Source organism: Catharus ustulatus, chromosome 1 (assembly GCF_009819885.2).
Source record: "Catharus ustulatus isolate bCatUst1 chromosome 1, bCatUst1.pri.v2, whole genome shotgun sequence".
NCBI classification, from domain to species: Eukaryota; Metazoa; Chordata; class Aves; order Passeriformes; family Turdidae; genus Catharus; species Catharus ustulatus.
The window spans coordinates 118990786-119009578 of record NC_046221.1 but is presented as its reverse complement, the minus strand read 5'-3'; the positions used below and the strand labels follow the sequence as shown (position 1 = coordinate 119009578).

General features: G+C 34.3%; 1 protein-coding gene across 7 annotated transcripts in view; it reads right to left on the bottom strand.

Annotated features, from left to right (window-relative positions):
* The window catches only part of SNTG1 (syntrophin gamma 1), a 336306-nt gene that overhangs the window by 121050 nt on the left and 196463 nt on the right, over positions 1-18793 (bottom strand). For 6 of the 7 annotated variants that reach the window (XM_033057852.2, XM_033057895.2, XM_033057863.2 and 3 more), the window contains exons 5-7: positions 16375-16432; positions 14070-14113; positions 13923-13964 (exon numbers count right to left, since the gene is read on the bottom strand). In XM_033057852.2, coding sequence (XP_032913743.1) covers positions 13923-13964; positions 14070-14113; positions 16375-16432 — 144 coding nt within the window. The remainder of the gene's footprint in view (positions 1-13922; positions 13965-14069; positions 14114-16374; positions 16433-18793) is intronic. The other variant, XM_033057903.2, reaches the window with a different exon arrangement.

The following is an 18793-nucleotide window of genomic DNA, read 5'->3' as shown; positions in this document are numbered from 1 at the left end:
GCAGGTGGCAGGAGGGGGCGAGTGAGCCTGGCGGCGGCAGCGGCAGCACCACCCTGCCGGCCCCGAGTGGCCTCGCTGAGCCGTAGCGCCGAGCTGGGCCACCCGGCCCCGTCAGCAACCATGAGCGGGTCGAGCCTGCCTGGCCCCGCCCCGAGACAGTAAATCCCACTGTGCCACAATTCTGTTACTAATTGGCAAATTTGTGAAAGTTGCACACGGATCCTCGCTACGAACGAAAGCGTGGCTAATAGTCCGTTGCGGCTTATGTATGGATGAGGACCTAAACATTGCCAACATCCCAGAAATGCGGCTTATAATCTGTGTGGCTCGTATTTGTGAAATTACTGTACTCTTGATCCCAGGGGACAGCATGTGTTTAAACTAGACCATAAGTGGTTTCGCAGATGTACAGCATCATACCAGTTATCTTTAGATATATTCAGGCTTCCTTCATTGATTCTTGCTCTACCTGTTTTCAGAGGCTCATGGACTTTAGTCACAGAAGTACCAGAACATGCAACCTCAAGACTGCTGTATAAAGCACTAGTAGAAAACTAAGTGATCCTTCTTTAAAAATTGATTTCATCATCTTTCGAGCCTACATGCCACTTATATTAGCTAACACTGAGAGACATGTAAAGAATTTCCTTCACAAGAATGACTAAAATAATTGGATGCAAGCAATATGATAAGTATAATAAGGAGGTAGGATAAAGAGATTAATTTAACAAAAAAATTTTGGAAACATAGTTAACCTACAAAATAAAAAACATCCACCAGGTAATAGAAGACCAAATATAGATCACACAGAGGACATAGGTTCTTTCTTCAATGCACTTCCAGGATAAAATGATACTACTGTTTCTTCAGTGATGTATTTAAGATCAAGTTGGGAAAAAAGAATATGGTTTCAAACGTTAAAATCTAACACTTGTGGAATGGAACATTTCTAAGTTCATCTAAAAGATCAGATTTCTGGAAATCTTTAAACTTTCTTATGCTCCACAATCAAGACAAAAATGTTTATTACTCTTTCAGCCAGAATAGTAGTGTGCTGCAACTAAGTATTGTTTAGTTGCATGTTTATGCTTTGAAAAGTAATATAACAGTGCCTATCTTAGCAAAAGATATCAATAGAAACAAAAAAATAGTAAAAAATGGTAAAAGCATTATCCTGTTCTTCTTTCATTAATCTTAGTATCAATAATGTCACACAAAAATATTGTTATAGGTGCATAATTTCCATTCTTAAGTCATGTACGCTAATTTTGAATTGTGCTTCACTAAAAGCTGCATGTACTCATCAAAGTTCATATTAAATAATTAGAAGGTCATTAATCCAACACTGAAAGTATGAAAATCAAGGAATTGGAACTTTAAAAAATGTTGTATCTTCCAAAACTGAGAACACACCCTGGAGGCCATGACACATGTGACATGTCTTATGGGACATCATGGGTCCTTGAACTGAAACATTTCATATGCTATTCTGAAATATAAAAATTAACAACTCCTAAATAGATTCCAACTATGATACATTATTTATCATGATCTGCCAGTATATTCTTTGAATCATCCCAGCTGGTGGTTGATTCTAATCCAAATGTTCATTTTAATATCAAACAATGAATCTTGTTAATGATTCTCAGCCTATGGACTACTATTGGTGTGGGACTGTGGTCCATAGAAAAAATACACAAAGATGCATTTAACAGCCATTCAGGCTCTACATGATAGGCAGCTACTCAGGACAAGAAAATACCTATGAAAACACCAAAAAATCCCTAAATAACTAGAAGGCTTCAAGCCAAACTCTTTCCAATTTTTATGAGCTTTTTTGATGTATCTATTTGTAGCGAGTACATGCCTGAGTTCAGGACTACCTTTGTTTTCACATTATCTACTCCATGTATGGCTCTACTTCTCCAGGATTATTCAGCTACAGTAAATGAACTTTGTAGTTCCACAGTTTTACAGAGTTCTCCACTCTAAACACTCACAGATGTTCCACTTTTTAAATGTGATTATGTATTCGGCTGCTGGGAACCTTCTCTCTGTCGAAGTTAATTCATGAACACATATTTTTGAATTAGACATGTAATGGCTTCCAAAGCAACTGACTAAGAGGAACAAGACAAATCTCTTAAAACACTGAAAATGACAGAAATACCAATAGCATTTTTTCCCAGTGTGGTTGAAATTAAATAGCATGCAATTTACAATTTTTTCCATATGAAATAGGAAACTTGAGTACTTTTGGACAATAAAAATCTTAAGATAGTTTTCTAACTGTATTTAACAACTCTATGAAACTTATAAAATCCCCACTTGTATTTAGGCAACCTACTCAACTGCACCATTATGTTAATGTCAAATGTTATAAATCCATAAGCCTAATTCTGATTTCAACTCGTTTGATTTACATATATGTTTCATCTTCACATACAACACGCTTTTATTACAATATATCAGTAAACTTCTCATCAGTATAGCTCAGAAATTTACATAGGATCCAGATTTTGTTTGGGATCAATTTAATCAACATAGTCAAAAACAGATGTAGACCAAACCTGCTTTGGGAGAAATGTGTGAACCCCTCAAGCAAAGAAAACTCCTGCAAAAATGGAAGAAGTCTTTACACCAGCGTTGTAACAGCACCTACGGAATTCTACACAGCTTTCAACAGCATCGTGGTGCAGTGGTGTGTACAGTCAGATTAAGCCAGATGGCTTTCCCATCAATTTACAGAGGATTCCTTTTTTAAGATACAAGACTTTTGGACTTTATAGTAATTGGAAAGAAACCATGATGGTAGTCTATGCTGATGATATTGTTTGGGTTTTATTTTTCCTTTCAATTAGTTATGGAGAATAGTCAGAAAAAACCGTCAACATCTGTAGCGCCTGCAATACATTTTAAGCGGGCTCCAGAGGTTTTGCACATTTACCTTCAAAGATGCATGACAAAGATTCAAAGTTTTTTTTCCTTTTGTTTTAAGCAGGCCATATTTTAATACATAGGTAATATGGAGAAATTCTCCCAGCTCATAATATCTGCACAAAACCCTTGCAGAATCAACCTTTATTACTCATACAAATGAGTATCATTTTAACTAATTTTAGTTCAATATAATATAAAGTATTGAGAGCAAGTCAGAACCGTAATTTACTAATTTGTAGGCTACCAACCAATAGTTGGTGGTGCTATTTCTAGCAAGAGTTTCAGATAGTAAGAGATCAATAAAAATATCTTTAAATAAAAGCAAAGAAATTTAATGAGACACATTCTCTTGGACTAAAAAAAAAAAATAAATTATTTAAGGTATGTATAATATACAACAACTAAATAGCTCATCACAGATTTCCCCAACATCTATTTAAGCCAGATTTAGGATATCATCCATCAACCTGCAAATAAAATGACAGACTATATGAGAATAACATTTTCTGGTGAAGAGTTGCCTCAAACAAACAAACTCTGTGCTGTATACGGGCCAAAGCTTCAGTCATTAAATTAGTAATAAATTAAATGTGAAAGCCAGCACAACAAGTAATAATATTAGTATCTGTTATGTAGAATATTAAGATTTTGCTTGTGGTCTGCAAGTGTTATAGCATACAGTGCATGATAATGCAATGAGTATTTTAGAAAAAAATAGTGTATAATGCATGATCTATCCAACAGTGTAAGAGAACACAGTGCAATACAGCACATAATTATGAGCTGAATTGAAGAAAAACATTGTATATCATCTCTCCAAACCAAAAGCCACACCTTAGCAATTATCCAGGAAAACCTTAGAAGGATGACCTAGCACTTATGACTCTCCACTACCTATACAACAGTCATACAAAATACAAGATACAGCAAAAGGCTAAAGATGTTACATAAAGAAAAATAATCAGTAATATTTCCAGAATAAAGCACACTAATCCATTTATCTGCATGATTCCTAGACTTACTCAGTTACAATTGGAATAAAGATCACTAGAAACCCTATTATGAAAGGATATGTATTTTTCTTTTGTTGGAAGACATTATACTAAAAAAAAAATCACACAGAAGTTTTGCTTTCTCAGTAACTTTTTTTTTTTAAAGTAAGTGTAAAAATCAAAATGCAAAAAGTGGATTTTTTTTTTTATAGTAAACTGTGAAAATCTAGACAATAACTAGGAATAGGGTCTCCAAAGTTTTCAGGTAATGTGTTCCCCTCAACAGGAAGAAATAATTCTAATCTAAGTAATTATTTAAAGAATTCGGAGGTTTTTTTCTTTTCAGAGTTGATCATAACAAACTTTATTTTATTATAGCAATGACCTTGACTAGTTTGAGTTTTTTAACCTTGATTATTAACAAAAAAATGAAGCTGCTCAATAATATATTAAATATATAAGAATCTGCTGCTCGTTTAGTCAAATTGCACCCACAATTCAAACTTACCAGAAAAAAGTGCTCTCCTGGTTGAATTCTATATGAAATCTCTAAGACATCTACTAAACAATTTTTTATGTCTGCAATTTTTGAAAGGCTCATTAGTAGCATTCAAAATGCATTCACATTACCAGACTGCATAACATGCCAGCTATTGTTCCTGTTCCTAATGCTTGAAGAGTGAAAAAACATCCAGCTGACACAGCATTTTTAAGTACAGTCTTAGATTTTAAGACATTTTATGAACAGAAATATGCGTATGATTGTTGAAAACAATACAAGTGTTGCATGGTTTGAACATTTTGCCCGACTATGCAAAGTTCCAAGTCTGGGGGAAAAAAGAAAGATCATTCCCAGAACTGGAGTTTGCTCACACTAATCCCATTGCAAGGCTGGGGTCAAACACACAGCTAGTAGCAAATTTCACATTTACATATTCTATATAAAATTTGCTGTTGGCAAATATGACCTTAACACTTAGTTTTCATGAATAGTCACACTAATCAAGCACCAGAATATAAATGCTCATGAAAAATGAATAAAAAGTGGTCCTAAAGAGTTTGGAACCAAATTCTAATTCTATATTTGAATAAATATTACTGTACAGAGTTATTCCTATTTGTTCAGTTTGAAATGTTATCACTTCAACATGACAAAAAAAATAATTCTTGGACAAATTTGTATTTGAAGTAATGCTTTAGATCAATATAAGCAGTTAATTCCGGTAAGCTTTTTTGGTTGCTCGGGATCTAATCTCTGAGAAAGATATTTTAGTACTTCAGGGAAAGTGCCCAGTGGGAAAAGTTCTCAGTTGAGAAAGCACAGAATTCTGTGATTCTGTAACAGACTTTCAAGCCATTTAACGCAGTAGCAGTTTTTCTTCTCCAGATTAATTGCACCGTATCTGGTTGAAGTTGAGAAAATTACTTTGTTCATCAAAAATACTTGCAAAAAGAAAGTCTCAGGCTTAAAAAAAAAAATCAAATTCATAATTTCAGGTAAATACATATGTATTCTGCTGATCTAGGATCCAATATAATTACAATTTGAAAATTTCAGAAATCATATTGACTCAACATTTTTAAGATCATTTTCATCAGTGTCTCAATTTTAAAAGTCTTGGCAAAGTTGGATTTAGAGGTACTCATGCTGTATTTTAATTAACTGGAGAATATTTATAGATATTTTGGAACCAAAAAAGATTAGCATATAATTCCAAAGAAATAAAAAAGATAATTTGTATTTCAGCCCAATGACCAAAAAAATAAAACTGAATTACAGTTTTAATCAGTTTATAGCATGACATCTTTGTATATGAATCAAAACTGATAATTTATCTGATTGCAACCCTTATTTTACCTTTTCTTATTTTCTTAATTAAGCAATAACACCACAGAAATCCATTATTGCCAGCAGTCAATTACCATTTGAAACTATAAAATCTTATAAAAACAATAATTTATAGACTATTGTATTGAGTGAATGTGTTTTCTGAAACAAAATTTACAACATCAACAATTAAAGAAAACCAGAATTATTTGTATAGTTCTGTTACATTGTTGCTAGGTTATTATGCCAGAGTATTATAAATGAATGCATAAACTATAGGCTTCACTTTCAGAAAGTCCAAGCCTGTCAGATAATAATAATTCAATTTTTTAAATTTTCTCTGTGCTCTCATTTTTTATAAAAAATCAGAAAACAAGAAAAAACATTGCTGATGCTAAATAACTGCATGATATCTAATGAACATTATATACAGATGCTTTGATTCAACAAATAATTCCCCCATTTAGATAACACTTTCCTGTTGAGATATAAAGATCCTGGAATACTAAGATGCAGCTGTAAAAGTGAAATTAAAACTTTAATGTTTTGATGCTTTCAATTTCCAAAGCTCACAGTGGTTTAATTGGGGAAAAAAAAAACACAACTCCTTTATTTCACAGATTCGTTGTTGCCATTGTTGTGCAGGTGATTCAATTTACCCTGAATCCCCACTTATTCATTGATGGAAAGATGCTTTATACAGTCTTTGAAAATTTGTAACCTTTTATGGTGATGGATATTTAGACAAAATATTTTATCTTTTAGTATTCGTTATGGTAAAATTTAGCTCTCACCAACATTTCTCTGCAATCACGGATTCAGAAATCACAAATGACCTGAAGTGCACAGGGGATTTTGAATATGTTTTGAATTTGATTTCCCATGCAAACATGACTGAACAGAAGATGCCAAAATAACCTCAAGCTATCTGAAAAATGGTGGAGATTTTGTGAAACTTTCCTGTCTGTCCATTACTATGTAAGTACATCATGCTTAGAATATTATAAGAAAGGTAGGAATTTCAAAAAATCTCGAAACATCCTCATTACTTCCTGCTGCAAGCCAACGCTTAAATATGAGAGTTTTTTGATGTAGAAAAGTCCCCTGAACATTCCTTTTAACAGGTCAGCACAATTCGAATCTGTTAAATGCTCTCAATCACTACTGGCTTGACAAGGACAAGTGAAGTGGAATAGAGCTATGAACATCTTCTAGATCACACTTAAAGATACATGTCATTATCCAGATTATGCCAATTCAGCCTGAGAAGTGACTATTTCCCATTTTGCTCAGAAAAGTATTAACAGCACAGGGAGGTAACTCTCGCAGGTCTCTGGACAAAAATCTAGAGAATGTGTTAGTGTTGTAATTTTTACTGAAGAGTTTCTTCTCTCAGTAACCAAACTTGCACAGAAGTTCTTCCTGTGACCTATGAAACTCTTACTACTGCAAGCTGTTTTGCTGGCCAGAGCCCCAACAAAAATAGGTAGTACCAAACTGAACTTGGATAACAGCAACAGTACTATCAGGGCAAAAGAAAAAAAAACAAAAACAAAACCATCCAGAAATAGGCCCAGTGCTGACAAACAGATACCAAAACACCAGTACCATACTGTACCATACTAGTGGTTGAGAAGTATGGGGTGGGCCATCTGGAAACCTCCATGTATCTGGCTGGAACAGGCCAACACTGGATACTATTGAAAAATTATATAGAGTCCATTCTCCTTTCCTCTTCCTCCTCCACCGAACCAACTGTCAAAAGACAAAGACCCAATGTAGAGAAAAAAAAAGACCTAAAAATATGTACAGGTGTTAGATAATCCCTGGATTAAAAGTTTTCTCCTAGCACCCATTTTATTTGACTACAGCTAGAACAATGACATTTCTGAAGAGTTAAATTGGGTATTTTAACTGCTGGAAAACTATCAGGAAACTATGTGTGTGCACGTTTGCACTTCTTTGAGCACGCCTCCTATTTGAGGCTCCTCCTGGCTAGTTAAATGACCACACCTGCTCTACTCTTTCCACTGCTCTCTCAGGTCCATATCAAGCCACTAGAAATACAGAGTTGCTTTTTAAAGGTGAACATTTACTTTCAGTCTATATCACATGATTGTAACCTGTTTAAAGAAAGTATAGCTGATGCCAGTTGGACAATATTTTCTAATACTTATGAATAAATGAAATCATCTTAATAGTGACCTGAGAAGATAATTTCCATACCCATAGGAGTTTTCACTTTTCCTACATTAAGTTGGAGTGTTTTGTGTCTATTTACTTCTGCCTATTGGAGGCTATACCCAGAAAGGAAAACACTAGGTCTCTGAACTAAAGTCTAATTGAGGTGTAGCTCCATAACTAGGAGATGCTGTGCAGAATGAAATATTTCAAAAAGTCTTTTGGAGGGTAAAGTGGACACATGTACAAATAAACATGAAAATATTTCTATCTGCTTCCTAAGGAAGCTGAGAAACCTGAGCCTTTACAGTAAAAATATCAATGTAAATAAGGTCACAAACAAAGCATATTTGATGGTACACACTTTAAATCCACTCCTCAATTATTTCTTTTCTTTGCAGCTCAGGCTTTCAGAATTAATAGACCTGTGTGACAAAGGAGGAACCAAGGGCAGTTATTTGAAGGATGTTGTGCCGTAACTGGTGATTCAATCTTTCACTCTATCCCACTAAACCCTAATGGATTTTTGCTTTGAGGACTGTAGCTATGTAATAAGGAAATAACAATATTAATCATGGAGGTTTGGTGTTAGTCATGACGGCATGTTCTACTCCCTTCTATTAAAACTCAGCAGCAATGATGAGCAGTTTTAAAATATGAACTCTTAATAAAATGACTAATAGATCTACAGGCATCTTGAGAAAAATAAATGAAAATATAAATTAGGAAGACTAGCAACATATTAACATATTTTTAAAGTCTAACATCATAGTACTTGAATAAATTCAAGTTTTTACTGAGTTTGACATAGCTAAAAAATTATTTAAACACTAAAAAACATAGCTAAAACCAGATTAGAAAAGCAACTGAACAGACATTAGGAATACAGCTCCAGGATATATCCAGATTCCAGGAATTTCCACCACAGAGCTGAAAACAGTAGATTATTTAAAGTTGCTAGTTTCTTTTCTACTTGATGGACACTTACATCAAATCAGTGCTGAAATATTTGACAGATTATTATTAGCTCAAATTTCATGAGCATTAGGATATTCAATAACAGGAATTTTCATTAATTATGCCAGGGTAGCTAATGTGACATCAGTTTACTATTATTATTACTACTGTTATTATTACTACTACTCAAGTCTTAGAAAACAGCAGCTATATGGAAAGAACAAAAGTATTAGATTTCCAGAAAGTTTACTTTTGCCTTTTAAATTCAGAAATTAAAAACTGCAGATTGATTATAGTCTTAGAAGCACCGACTGCGCAGTTTCCACATTTAAAGTCACCATTCTGTCTAGAGGAGAAAGGATGAAATGGGCTGTGCCACGAGTTAAAAAGTACAGGATCTCTGCAACATGAAAAGTGATAATCTGTGTTCGCAGGTTGCTGTTATCACTTCATGAAACTGCCAAATATTAATGCAGAGATACTTTTCTATAACAGATTCAGAAATACCTAAAAGAATTCAGAGAGCTAAATCTGATAATTGTCCAGGTCTCTGTTTCATAGTTAAGGAAACAAAGCTAAGATTTACCAAAAGACACAAAGTCAAGATGAAGTGAGATTTCAGATCACTTGTTTTCCAGTCCCGTCTTAAAAATACAATATGCTCATTCTTCTGTTTAGAAACATTGCCAAAATTCTTCATAATGAGTTTTAAAAATGAGACCACAGTTTTAAAGAGAAAAGCCAGAGTAAGAGTTTCATTAGCTGCAGATGACTGCAGTTAAGCAACAGCAATCCCTACACTGCCATTTTCAAATAATATAAATGACTCATGGACAGTCAGCAGGGTTAAAGTCCTGTTGTGAATGATGAGAAAAGGGGGAAGCAAAAGATTCAGTGCACAAGGAGGACATCTCATGTCAGGTCATTCTGCTGGAAAAAAAATAATGTCTTGTGCAAAATGCAAGCAGTGGCCGAATTGAACCATGGTGCTACATATTGAAGTTATCTTTACATAAAATCCACCAAAGCCTGAACATCTATTCTGTCTTTATAGCTACCTGCCACTACAGGAGCTTCGCCTGTTACTTTTCAAGGAATGCCCAAATGCCACATTAACTGACATATGCGAGCTATTATTGTTCATTTGAAATATTCCCTGAATGTTCCCCAAATAGAAGAAATAAGAAATTAATTCATATCCATAAGTCATTTAATTTCTACTATTTCCTAAGAGGAAAAAAAAAAAATAACAAAACCAGATGCCCAGATCCAAAGAGGTATGTAACCTTAGTTATTGACACAACCTGGGATGTTTTATTCACAACATTAAGAACAATCTTAAACACATCACCCTTTATTCAACTGGAATTCTAACTTGACCATTTAGTGCACTACAACCCTGCACAGGAGATCCAACACAAGGGTTTTGGTAGTATCCCACTGAACTGACATACTCTCCTACCCATAGCCCCTCAGAAGCGGCTCAAGGGTCTCTTACTCTCTCTCAAAATCTTGTCCATTTTTAGTGATGTAGTGGCTAGACCCAGAACCACCAAAAACATTATGTTGGTGCTTGTCCATCCATCTTTAAGTCTGGACAATAAATGGAGGTAAAAGCTAGAAACACATTAATTTCCAGCCTTAAGAATAATCATATCTATTACAGTGGATAATAACCACATCCACTAGGTGTGTGAAGCTATGATTTGTTGGATCTTATTAATTAGACAAAAGCTGAAACTCATAGATCTGTCTGTGAATACTCCTAATTTCAGTCTTTCAAAATTACTATTGTAAAATTTAAAGGAAAGTCTACTGCAAAAAAAAAAATTAAAACATCCTGAGTAAAAAGAACACAAAGTCATGTATTTAACAGATATAACAGACTCTTCCTCAACACACAAGTTCATATTGCATTTTTTGGGCTGAAACTGCCAGTTTGAGAGATGCTGAGAGATATATTTTTAAAATAATTGCAAGTTTATTTTTTTTCTGCAGACTCCTCCTGTATTGACAGTTCACCAGAGAGCATGTCGTTACCTTACCATGTGAGAGCACTGGGATTGAAGCAATGTTATGCTGTACTCAGCTGGGGCTCTTTACAACCAAAAAGAAACAACAAGCTGACAGTCAGCCTAGAAACTTATTGTGTGCTTTGATGTTATGAACGATATTTTCACCTTCTACAAGCAGAAAACTAAGTTCAAGATTAAGCGATTCCTCAAGATTGAGTGATTCACCTAAAGCTAAAAAAAAAAAATAAACAGAAAGGAATCATGTAAAGGCTTCCAGTAAGGAACACTAAGAAGTGAATAAACCTACCTATCTAGGCTTCTGAGACTCTGTTAGTCCATCTGTCTATCTCTCTATCATGTGTATCAAAAGTAATGAAAGACAACAAAGACAACAGAGTGCCCACAACGTGGGCAACTAAGATCACTGTACATTGGGCAAAGATTCTCCCTGCTACGAAAGATGCTATGAGTTTGATTAAACTACTTAAATTTGGAACTCAAATAACTTTTTTATACATAGTATGGTTATCAGTAAAACAAGATGAAATACCAGGGTTGACTAATCATCAGTTTCATACAATAGGCTGCAGGGACTATGCCACAGATTTTTTTTCACTGTAGAGCTATGAAGATATGACATGTGCTTAAAATGTTTCTACAGTCCACAACATGTTTTGTGTGTAGGAAAAGAATGAATGCTCATCAGAGTCACACTGCAGATATCTTCAGCATTACCCACTGAAAAAAATTGCATGCTGGTTTACCATGAATATTTTCTAAGACATTAAGAAAACCCAAACACTATAATATCCTTACAGAACATTGTACCCGCTAAGCCTTAATTAAGTATAGAAAAAATCAGGACAAAACAAATCTCTGAGTTCAGGTGTCCTGCAGAGCCATTGCAAAAGTGCCTAGATGCAATAAGGATTGAAAATTAAGTTTCAACTCCTGTTCAATTCCCTGCTGCAAGCAACTAGGCACCACACACTTCTATTTTCTCTGTATTACCCTGGGATTACAGCTACAGATCCTGTATTTGATAAAGACCCCACAGAACAGAAGTCCTAGAACAACTCAAGCTGCAAAGGAAGTGCTGCAAACAAAAGCCCACCTGTGACTCCTGCTGGCACACCAGTTGATGTACTTACTCTTTTCTGAGGGCTGAGCCTAAACCCAAAAGTCACCACACAATGCAGAACCACATATATTACCACTATAGCAGCTTTACAACAAATTTACTGCATAAACATGTAGCTCATAACAGTGAATGTTTCTGAAAAAAAATGTATTATCAGAGTTCATTTCCTTTGGCTTTTTAATTTATATTATCTTATGCATATTTTAGTCTACAAAATGTCATATGAACATTTGATCCTATTTAAATATTAGTCAATATTTGCTATTGAATATTAAAAAATATTCTTAATTAAAATTTATTTGCTCCTTAAATTCCTAAACCATTTGCAAACACATAAATGCACATTAAAAACTGGTAAGATACCATATTATATTCCTAGAGAATTATCTACAAGGAGTTTAAGAAGCAGATTATGTTAGATAAACAAGGTATAAGTCAAAATTTAACATGATAACACTTGCTACTCTATATCTATCCCCCCTTTCAGCTTTTCCAAAATCTCTTTTCTTCCCGTGAATGGGTTTCAACCTTATCATAAATACTCAATCATTACCTTATCATAAACACCAGATTTATCTATCATTTTGAGGGTTCAGAGAATGTCTCAGAAAACAGAAAATAAAATCCTGATGTCCTTACCAGTTTTCAAGATGCATTCAAGTGTACATGGCTACACTTTTAGTAATATCTTTCTCACGTTTTACAATTCCAACATTTAAATCCCACTGAGAGATGTGCCATATTAATGCATATTAAACAAATAAACTGTAATAAACTTATAAAATATTTAAAACCTGACCACTGTTTCACAGACAAAACTTAAAAGCAATATAAATATGACTATTAGCCAGTATATACAGAAGAGGGTATGATGAAGGCTCTGAAGAATGAAGCAGGATTTGCAGTACAGATTTCCAAAAGAAAACAAGTGTGCAAAAGCACTCTGAAGAACAGTGCAGTGATCTAATCTTTCAGCCTGCACCAATCTTGCTCATCAGAATTTCACCTTTATTAACTCCTGCTTTCTCTACCTGAACAGCACATGTTCCATAATCTGTCACATAGTAGAATGCTGGATGAAACACAAAGAGTGTCCTTGAATTTGCAGTCAGAAAAATAAGCTTTCAAATACAGTTACAAAAGTTATGGAACTAAACATGAATTAAAGGTAATTTCTTTGCTAATCTTATAATTTCTGGCATTGTTTTCTGAAATAAAGGGTTTTCTGATTCTGAAAATACTTAAGAAGAGGCAAAAAGTCAAATATGATGAAAGTACATAATGCATTTAGCAAAGTTGATTCACCGGGAATCAGACTACTACAGACCTCTCAAAAATTTCCTTTCTAGAAGAAATCTCCTTAATAAAATGTTATTTTACACCCAAAATGATAGCTAAACTAAACTAAAGGAGAAGGGCAGCCTCATAAGGAACAGCCAGAGGATGAGTGGCAGATGAACAGTTTTCTCTCTTTTTTAAATAGGATTAAAACTAACCAAACAACAAATCTCCAATGTAGTGCAAATTACAGCTGTTGAAATTAAAATGACCCCACACAGCCAGAAAGGTGTAGCACTGCTGAAATTTGACAGCTATTAACCAGAAGAATAAATGCTGAAATATGTACAGCTCAAATCTTCATAATAAAACAATCACCTTTAATATAGAAAAGCCTATCTGAGAAGAGCGATTACAGAAATTTAGGAAGAAAAGATTGCACTTTGTTGCTTGTCATGTTAGAAGGTACAGTCATATTTGTTTAGGAATAACAATAAAACAGCTGATACCACTGCATTGCTATCAGCATAAACTATCATTTCAGCAACTACAAAAGACAAAAAGTAGACTAAAGAAACAGAAAAGCTCACCACTTCTTCATGCCTGCATTTTCTCACATTAATTCCATTAATCTGTTATTAAAAAGATAAAGAGAAGACTTACTCTACATTTCATAAGCACCGATTTCATTTCACTTTTCTAGAAAAATACAGAAAAAAAATTGCAGTTTTACTCACCTGTAGAATTGCATCTCCTATAAAGAGCAAACCTGAAAGTTCCGCTGAAAACAGAAAGCATATTTTTCACTCACTTTGTACAAAACATCCAAAATTCTGTGTACATGAATTCTTATTTAATTTAATGCTTTTGCATAATCTTTTAAAATTTCAAACAAAAACATGATAAAAGCCCCAACATTCCAAATTAATTACTTGTATTTTATTTAGTAAACCAAAATACGGGTGTATCAGTGTTACAATAAGAGGCTAATCAGCTCAAGCACACAAGGATGAAACTTCATCCAATCACCAGCACCTTTCAGGCCATTCTGGTAAGGTGTGGCATATTTTTCTGAATAAAAAATGTCTGCAGGACTAGGTCTTATTTGCCTGTGAGAAATCATTTCTTACAAAGAGAAAAAAGCAACCCTTTAGATCCTGCATCTTTGATAAAATCTGATAAATAACAGGGACTATTAATTCTGGACAACACTTACATATGCTGAAGAGCTAGAAAATAAATATATTGTAAAAAAAACACCAGACAAAATGATTGTGATTTTTAAAACAAAGCTGCATCATAAAGACATTTACAATATCTAATTTTACACTTCCAATTTGTAAACTCTGTGTTTGTTCCATTTCAGAGTTATCTCATTCAAATACACCTTATAAGCACACCAGAAATATAGCAAAGACTATTTAAGTGTCTATAAAGGCATCAATAACTCCCAACATGAGAACTAAGGGAAAATAACAGATTACATTATAGTACAGATTATTATAGCATTCCATATAATCACAGAAGATACTGTCTGGAAAAAAATAGTATTGGACTTGATCCAAAAACTTTACTTATTTACATGAGCTGTAAAACTGGAATCAATATTGACATAAATTATGATATTCAAGTCTGTATTTGAAGGAATGATCCTATTAGCTGTATTAAACAACTGATGGTTAAATTACTGCAGGACAGACATTCTGATTTATTTTGAGGCATAGGCTTTGCGTCAAACAGCATTTTCTGTATCAGAATTCCCTAGTCCAGGAACACAGCATGACACTTTCTACATCTCAACACAGCAGTTTCCTACAAAAGAGATGTCCCTCAAAACTAGCTCTCTAAAAATCAGTAGTATTTTTATTGAAAGCAGTAATGAAGATTATATCACAGCTAGGTATTTGGGCTAGAAATAATGCAACAGCTACTGCAGAAGGAAAAAAAAGAAGACAGAAATAAAGTTGCACTTCAGTGTGTTCAATTAAACTTAAGTATATCTTTCTTATTTTTCCTGCAGTGCTTAATAGCATTTTAAAGCTACTAATGCATGCCACATATTTATGTGTTAGTTACATGTATACTGAAAAGAATGTAGTCACAAGTATAACTTCTTAAAGTTAACCTTATTGCCTTCCTTAGGGTCTCTTTCCATGCTACTTCGTATTCTTCCTAAGCCCAACTTCCACATCTACCTTTCTTTTGGGGTTGGCTTTTGATTCTCAGTATGCTGATTCTTCCATATCTCTCTTTATCTGAGTGGGTGAATATGAAACACTGGCACATTTTACTTGAGGAGAAGCTGAGTTCTAGAATTATTGCATTAGAAATTGAGGGAACTGTTTCCAAGTTTGCATTTCTGGCCTTACACAACTACATGTAAACATAAAAAAGATATTAAGTACACCATATTAGTACTGGTTCACAACCTTCCTCCCCCATAATTGTGCAAATTATTATCCATGCATCATTCCAATAATTTCAAAATGTTGCCAATCTAAAACAATACAGAAATTCAGCACCATGTCTGTTATTATTAAAAATAAGTGTGGTCAAGACTTTATGCAGTACCCTGTCTCAATATTACCTGAGAAACCAGGTTAAAAAGTCATGCATTCTCCTGCTGTGTTACCATGATTTAAGAGCCAAACATTTCATCTGCTACAGCTTCCAGAAAATAACTACTGGAAAGTCAAAGTCACTAAATCATTGTTTTTCGTTAAATTTGTTAAACATTTTCATTCTACCAATATCTTCCTATTTCTCATCTTTAAAATAATGCTTTACAATAATCTTTTCTTAAAAAAAAGTCGAAGACTTTAAAAACTACTCCAAATATAAATTGATAAATATAATATATATTTATATAAATATAAATTCTTCAGAAACATTTCTGAGGGAGAGAGTTCATAAAGACATGAGAAAGAAAGGTTTCAACAACAGTATTTATTTAACCCTGACAAAAGAATCCTAATATTTAATATATCTTTATTTAAAGGGAACATTAAAGTACAGTGTAATAAGCTGATACCTGATACCCACCTCTTTGTTCTTTGGAAATCTTAGAAATGACCACTGGAATATTATGTTCTGCTCCACCCTGAAAACAGAATAAATAACGATCTTTGTCAGTCACTAAAAATATCTTTTTGCTTAAAGTTATCTTTTATCTTTTCTCTAAATGCAGCTTTTAGAGACACTGAATAAATGCTTCTGATTCTGCATTTCCTCCTTTTTTTATTGAAAATTTGATTGTGATTAATTTCTTACTGTCTCACATAAAGAAGTTCTCCATTGCCATCATCAGCTCAGGAAGTGAATTCAGAACTCCACTAGACTTAAAGAAAAAGTACATCAGTTTCTGTGAATTCTGGAGAGCCTAATGTATGAAATATGTCCTGTAGAATCAGAATGGACGTCCAGCTACAATGGCAACCACACTGTGACCACTTTGTTTTCACGCTAGCAAGAAGGAGGTAAACAAAAGCACAAGAAAGAAGGTTTGAGCTTTCCATCTCAAAAGCCTTTATTTGTTTCTGTCTGTCACACAAGCACAAAGAGTGAGGAAAGCAGTGGCATAAGTAACAAGGAATAGAAAAAGAAATGTTAAGAAATAGAACAGTAGGCATTCAATAAACTGGGAGAAATAAAGGAAAACCAGATGATATTTTCAACAGTTCAACACCAATTCAATGCTGTTGCTTCATTCAATTTATCCTTTTGGGACTGGAAAAATTTATAATGCTTAAGAACAAAGTAATAAAAATAAATCTTAAATGAAAAGAAAATTCAAAGAAAGGTAAAGGCAAATATACAGAGAGACACAAATACTTTTTCCTCTGCCAAGAGCATCAAAGTATACACTCAAATGCAATCTGTACAAATTCAGGTCAGCAGAAACCAATGTCTGCCACACTGCTGTTTTGCCCAGGAATCCTGGTTAAGGGTTTGCTTACTCTTCAGCAGACAGATTTTACTTTGGAAATGATGGGGTTTTTAGGTCCAGGAACACAGGGTCAAGTAAAAAGGACTGATATAGGTATTTCAATCTCAGGAACAGAACACATCCCTCCTTCATGCAAGGTCGAAGTGTTTGAAACCTAACAGACTCCTACTCTCAACACCTCTTTCTGTCATGGAATAAAGATTAATTTCCTGTGAAACCACAGAATGTTAAATAGGATAAATATTCCTTTTGCTAGTGGTTATCACTGCAAATGGCCCTAAAAACATTGAGTTAATAGGGATCTCAGTAATATTGCAACAATTGTATGTCTACAGGTAAAGTTCTACTGGCATTGCATGAGATGAGTGTCAACAAGTATGGAACATATCAGTATTTCTAGCACAGACTGAGTATTGACTCCACAAAACCAGAGGCTGCCATGATTTCAGTTAGGCTGAGAGATCTATTGACACTAATTAAATTGTAGCATTATAGCTTGTTGAATTTCTTTCAGTAGTTTTCACCACAAGAACAACAGAAACAGTAAAAGTTGGCTTTGCTGCAGATGATGAGTTCAAGCTTAATAAATTTGTAAGTTTTTAACCTATACTCTCCAAATTTTCTAGTCACATGCAAATTTAATTTCTTCAAACTTTTACAAATGAACAGAAGAAATAACTGGGTCACCTTCTTCCTAAGTTTCCAATGCTCCACACATGTTGCACTATCCGTTTAAAGCCCAGCAAAGAAGTGTAAGGTTTGAAACAGCCTTAGACCTGACGCTCCATTAAAGTAGGAAATTACTTTTATTACTAAGCCAGCCTGCAACGCACACAACATGATTATTCCTCTCTCATTGTAATGAATCCTCCTAAATCCATTTACACTACAGATCTGAGGAAGCTTTCAGTAGCTCCTACTGAAGAGAATTATCTCCTCTCATTGCATCCATGTCCAGCCGATATGAAGGCTTCTTTTTAAATTAGTGAAAGGATGTAGTGCCTGCTGTTCTAAGAAACAAAAAATCAAAAACTGGAAACAGCAAATAGTTGACCAGCTATCTATACCCAGATAGTGTTAGCATTTTGTAGCAAACTGCACAAATTCTGCCAACATCTTGTTGAATACTCCTTCAAGTAGACATTGCAGCTTTTCATCCTGCATTCTCCATACTTGATTCTTTGTCCTGTAGAGGAAAAAGTGTTTACATGACTAAAATCTGATTTTACAGTCTCAGGGGATACTTTTCTGAAGAAATCTCTGGGAACAGAGGTAACTTTTCCAACCGCTTTGAATTTTTTCTTCTTCTAGTATGGACATGTAGGTATAACTTCAGACCAGAGGATGGACAGAAATACATCAAATAGTGGTGTTGAAGACTTAATGGCTCTGACCTCTACCAGACTCTAACAATGATCTTTGCCAAGCAAATTTTCTTTGTCATTTTTCCTTGAGCAGGGACAAGCCTGGAATAACAGCAGCTGCCCACCTGTGGAGGCCGTCCTGCTAGAAGAG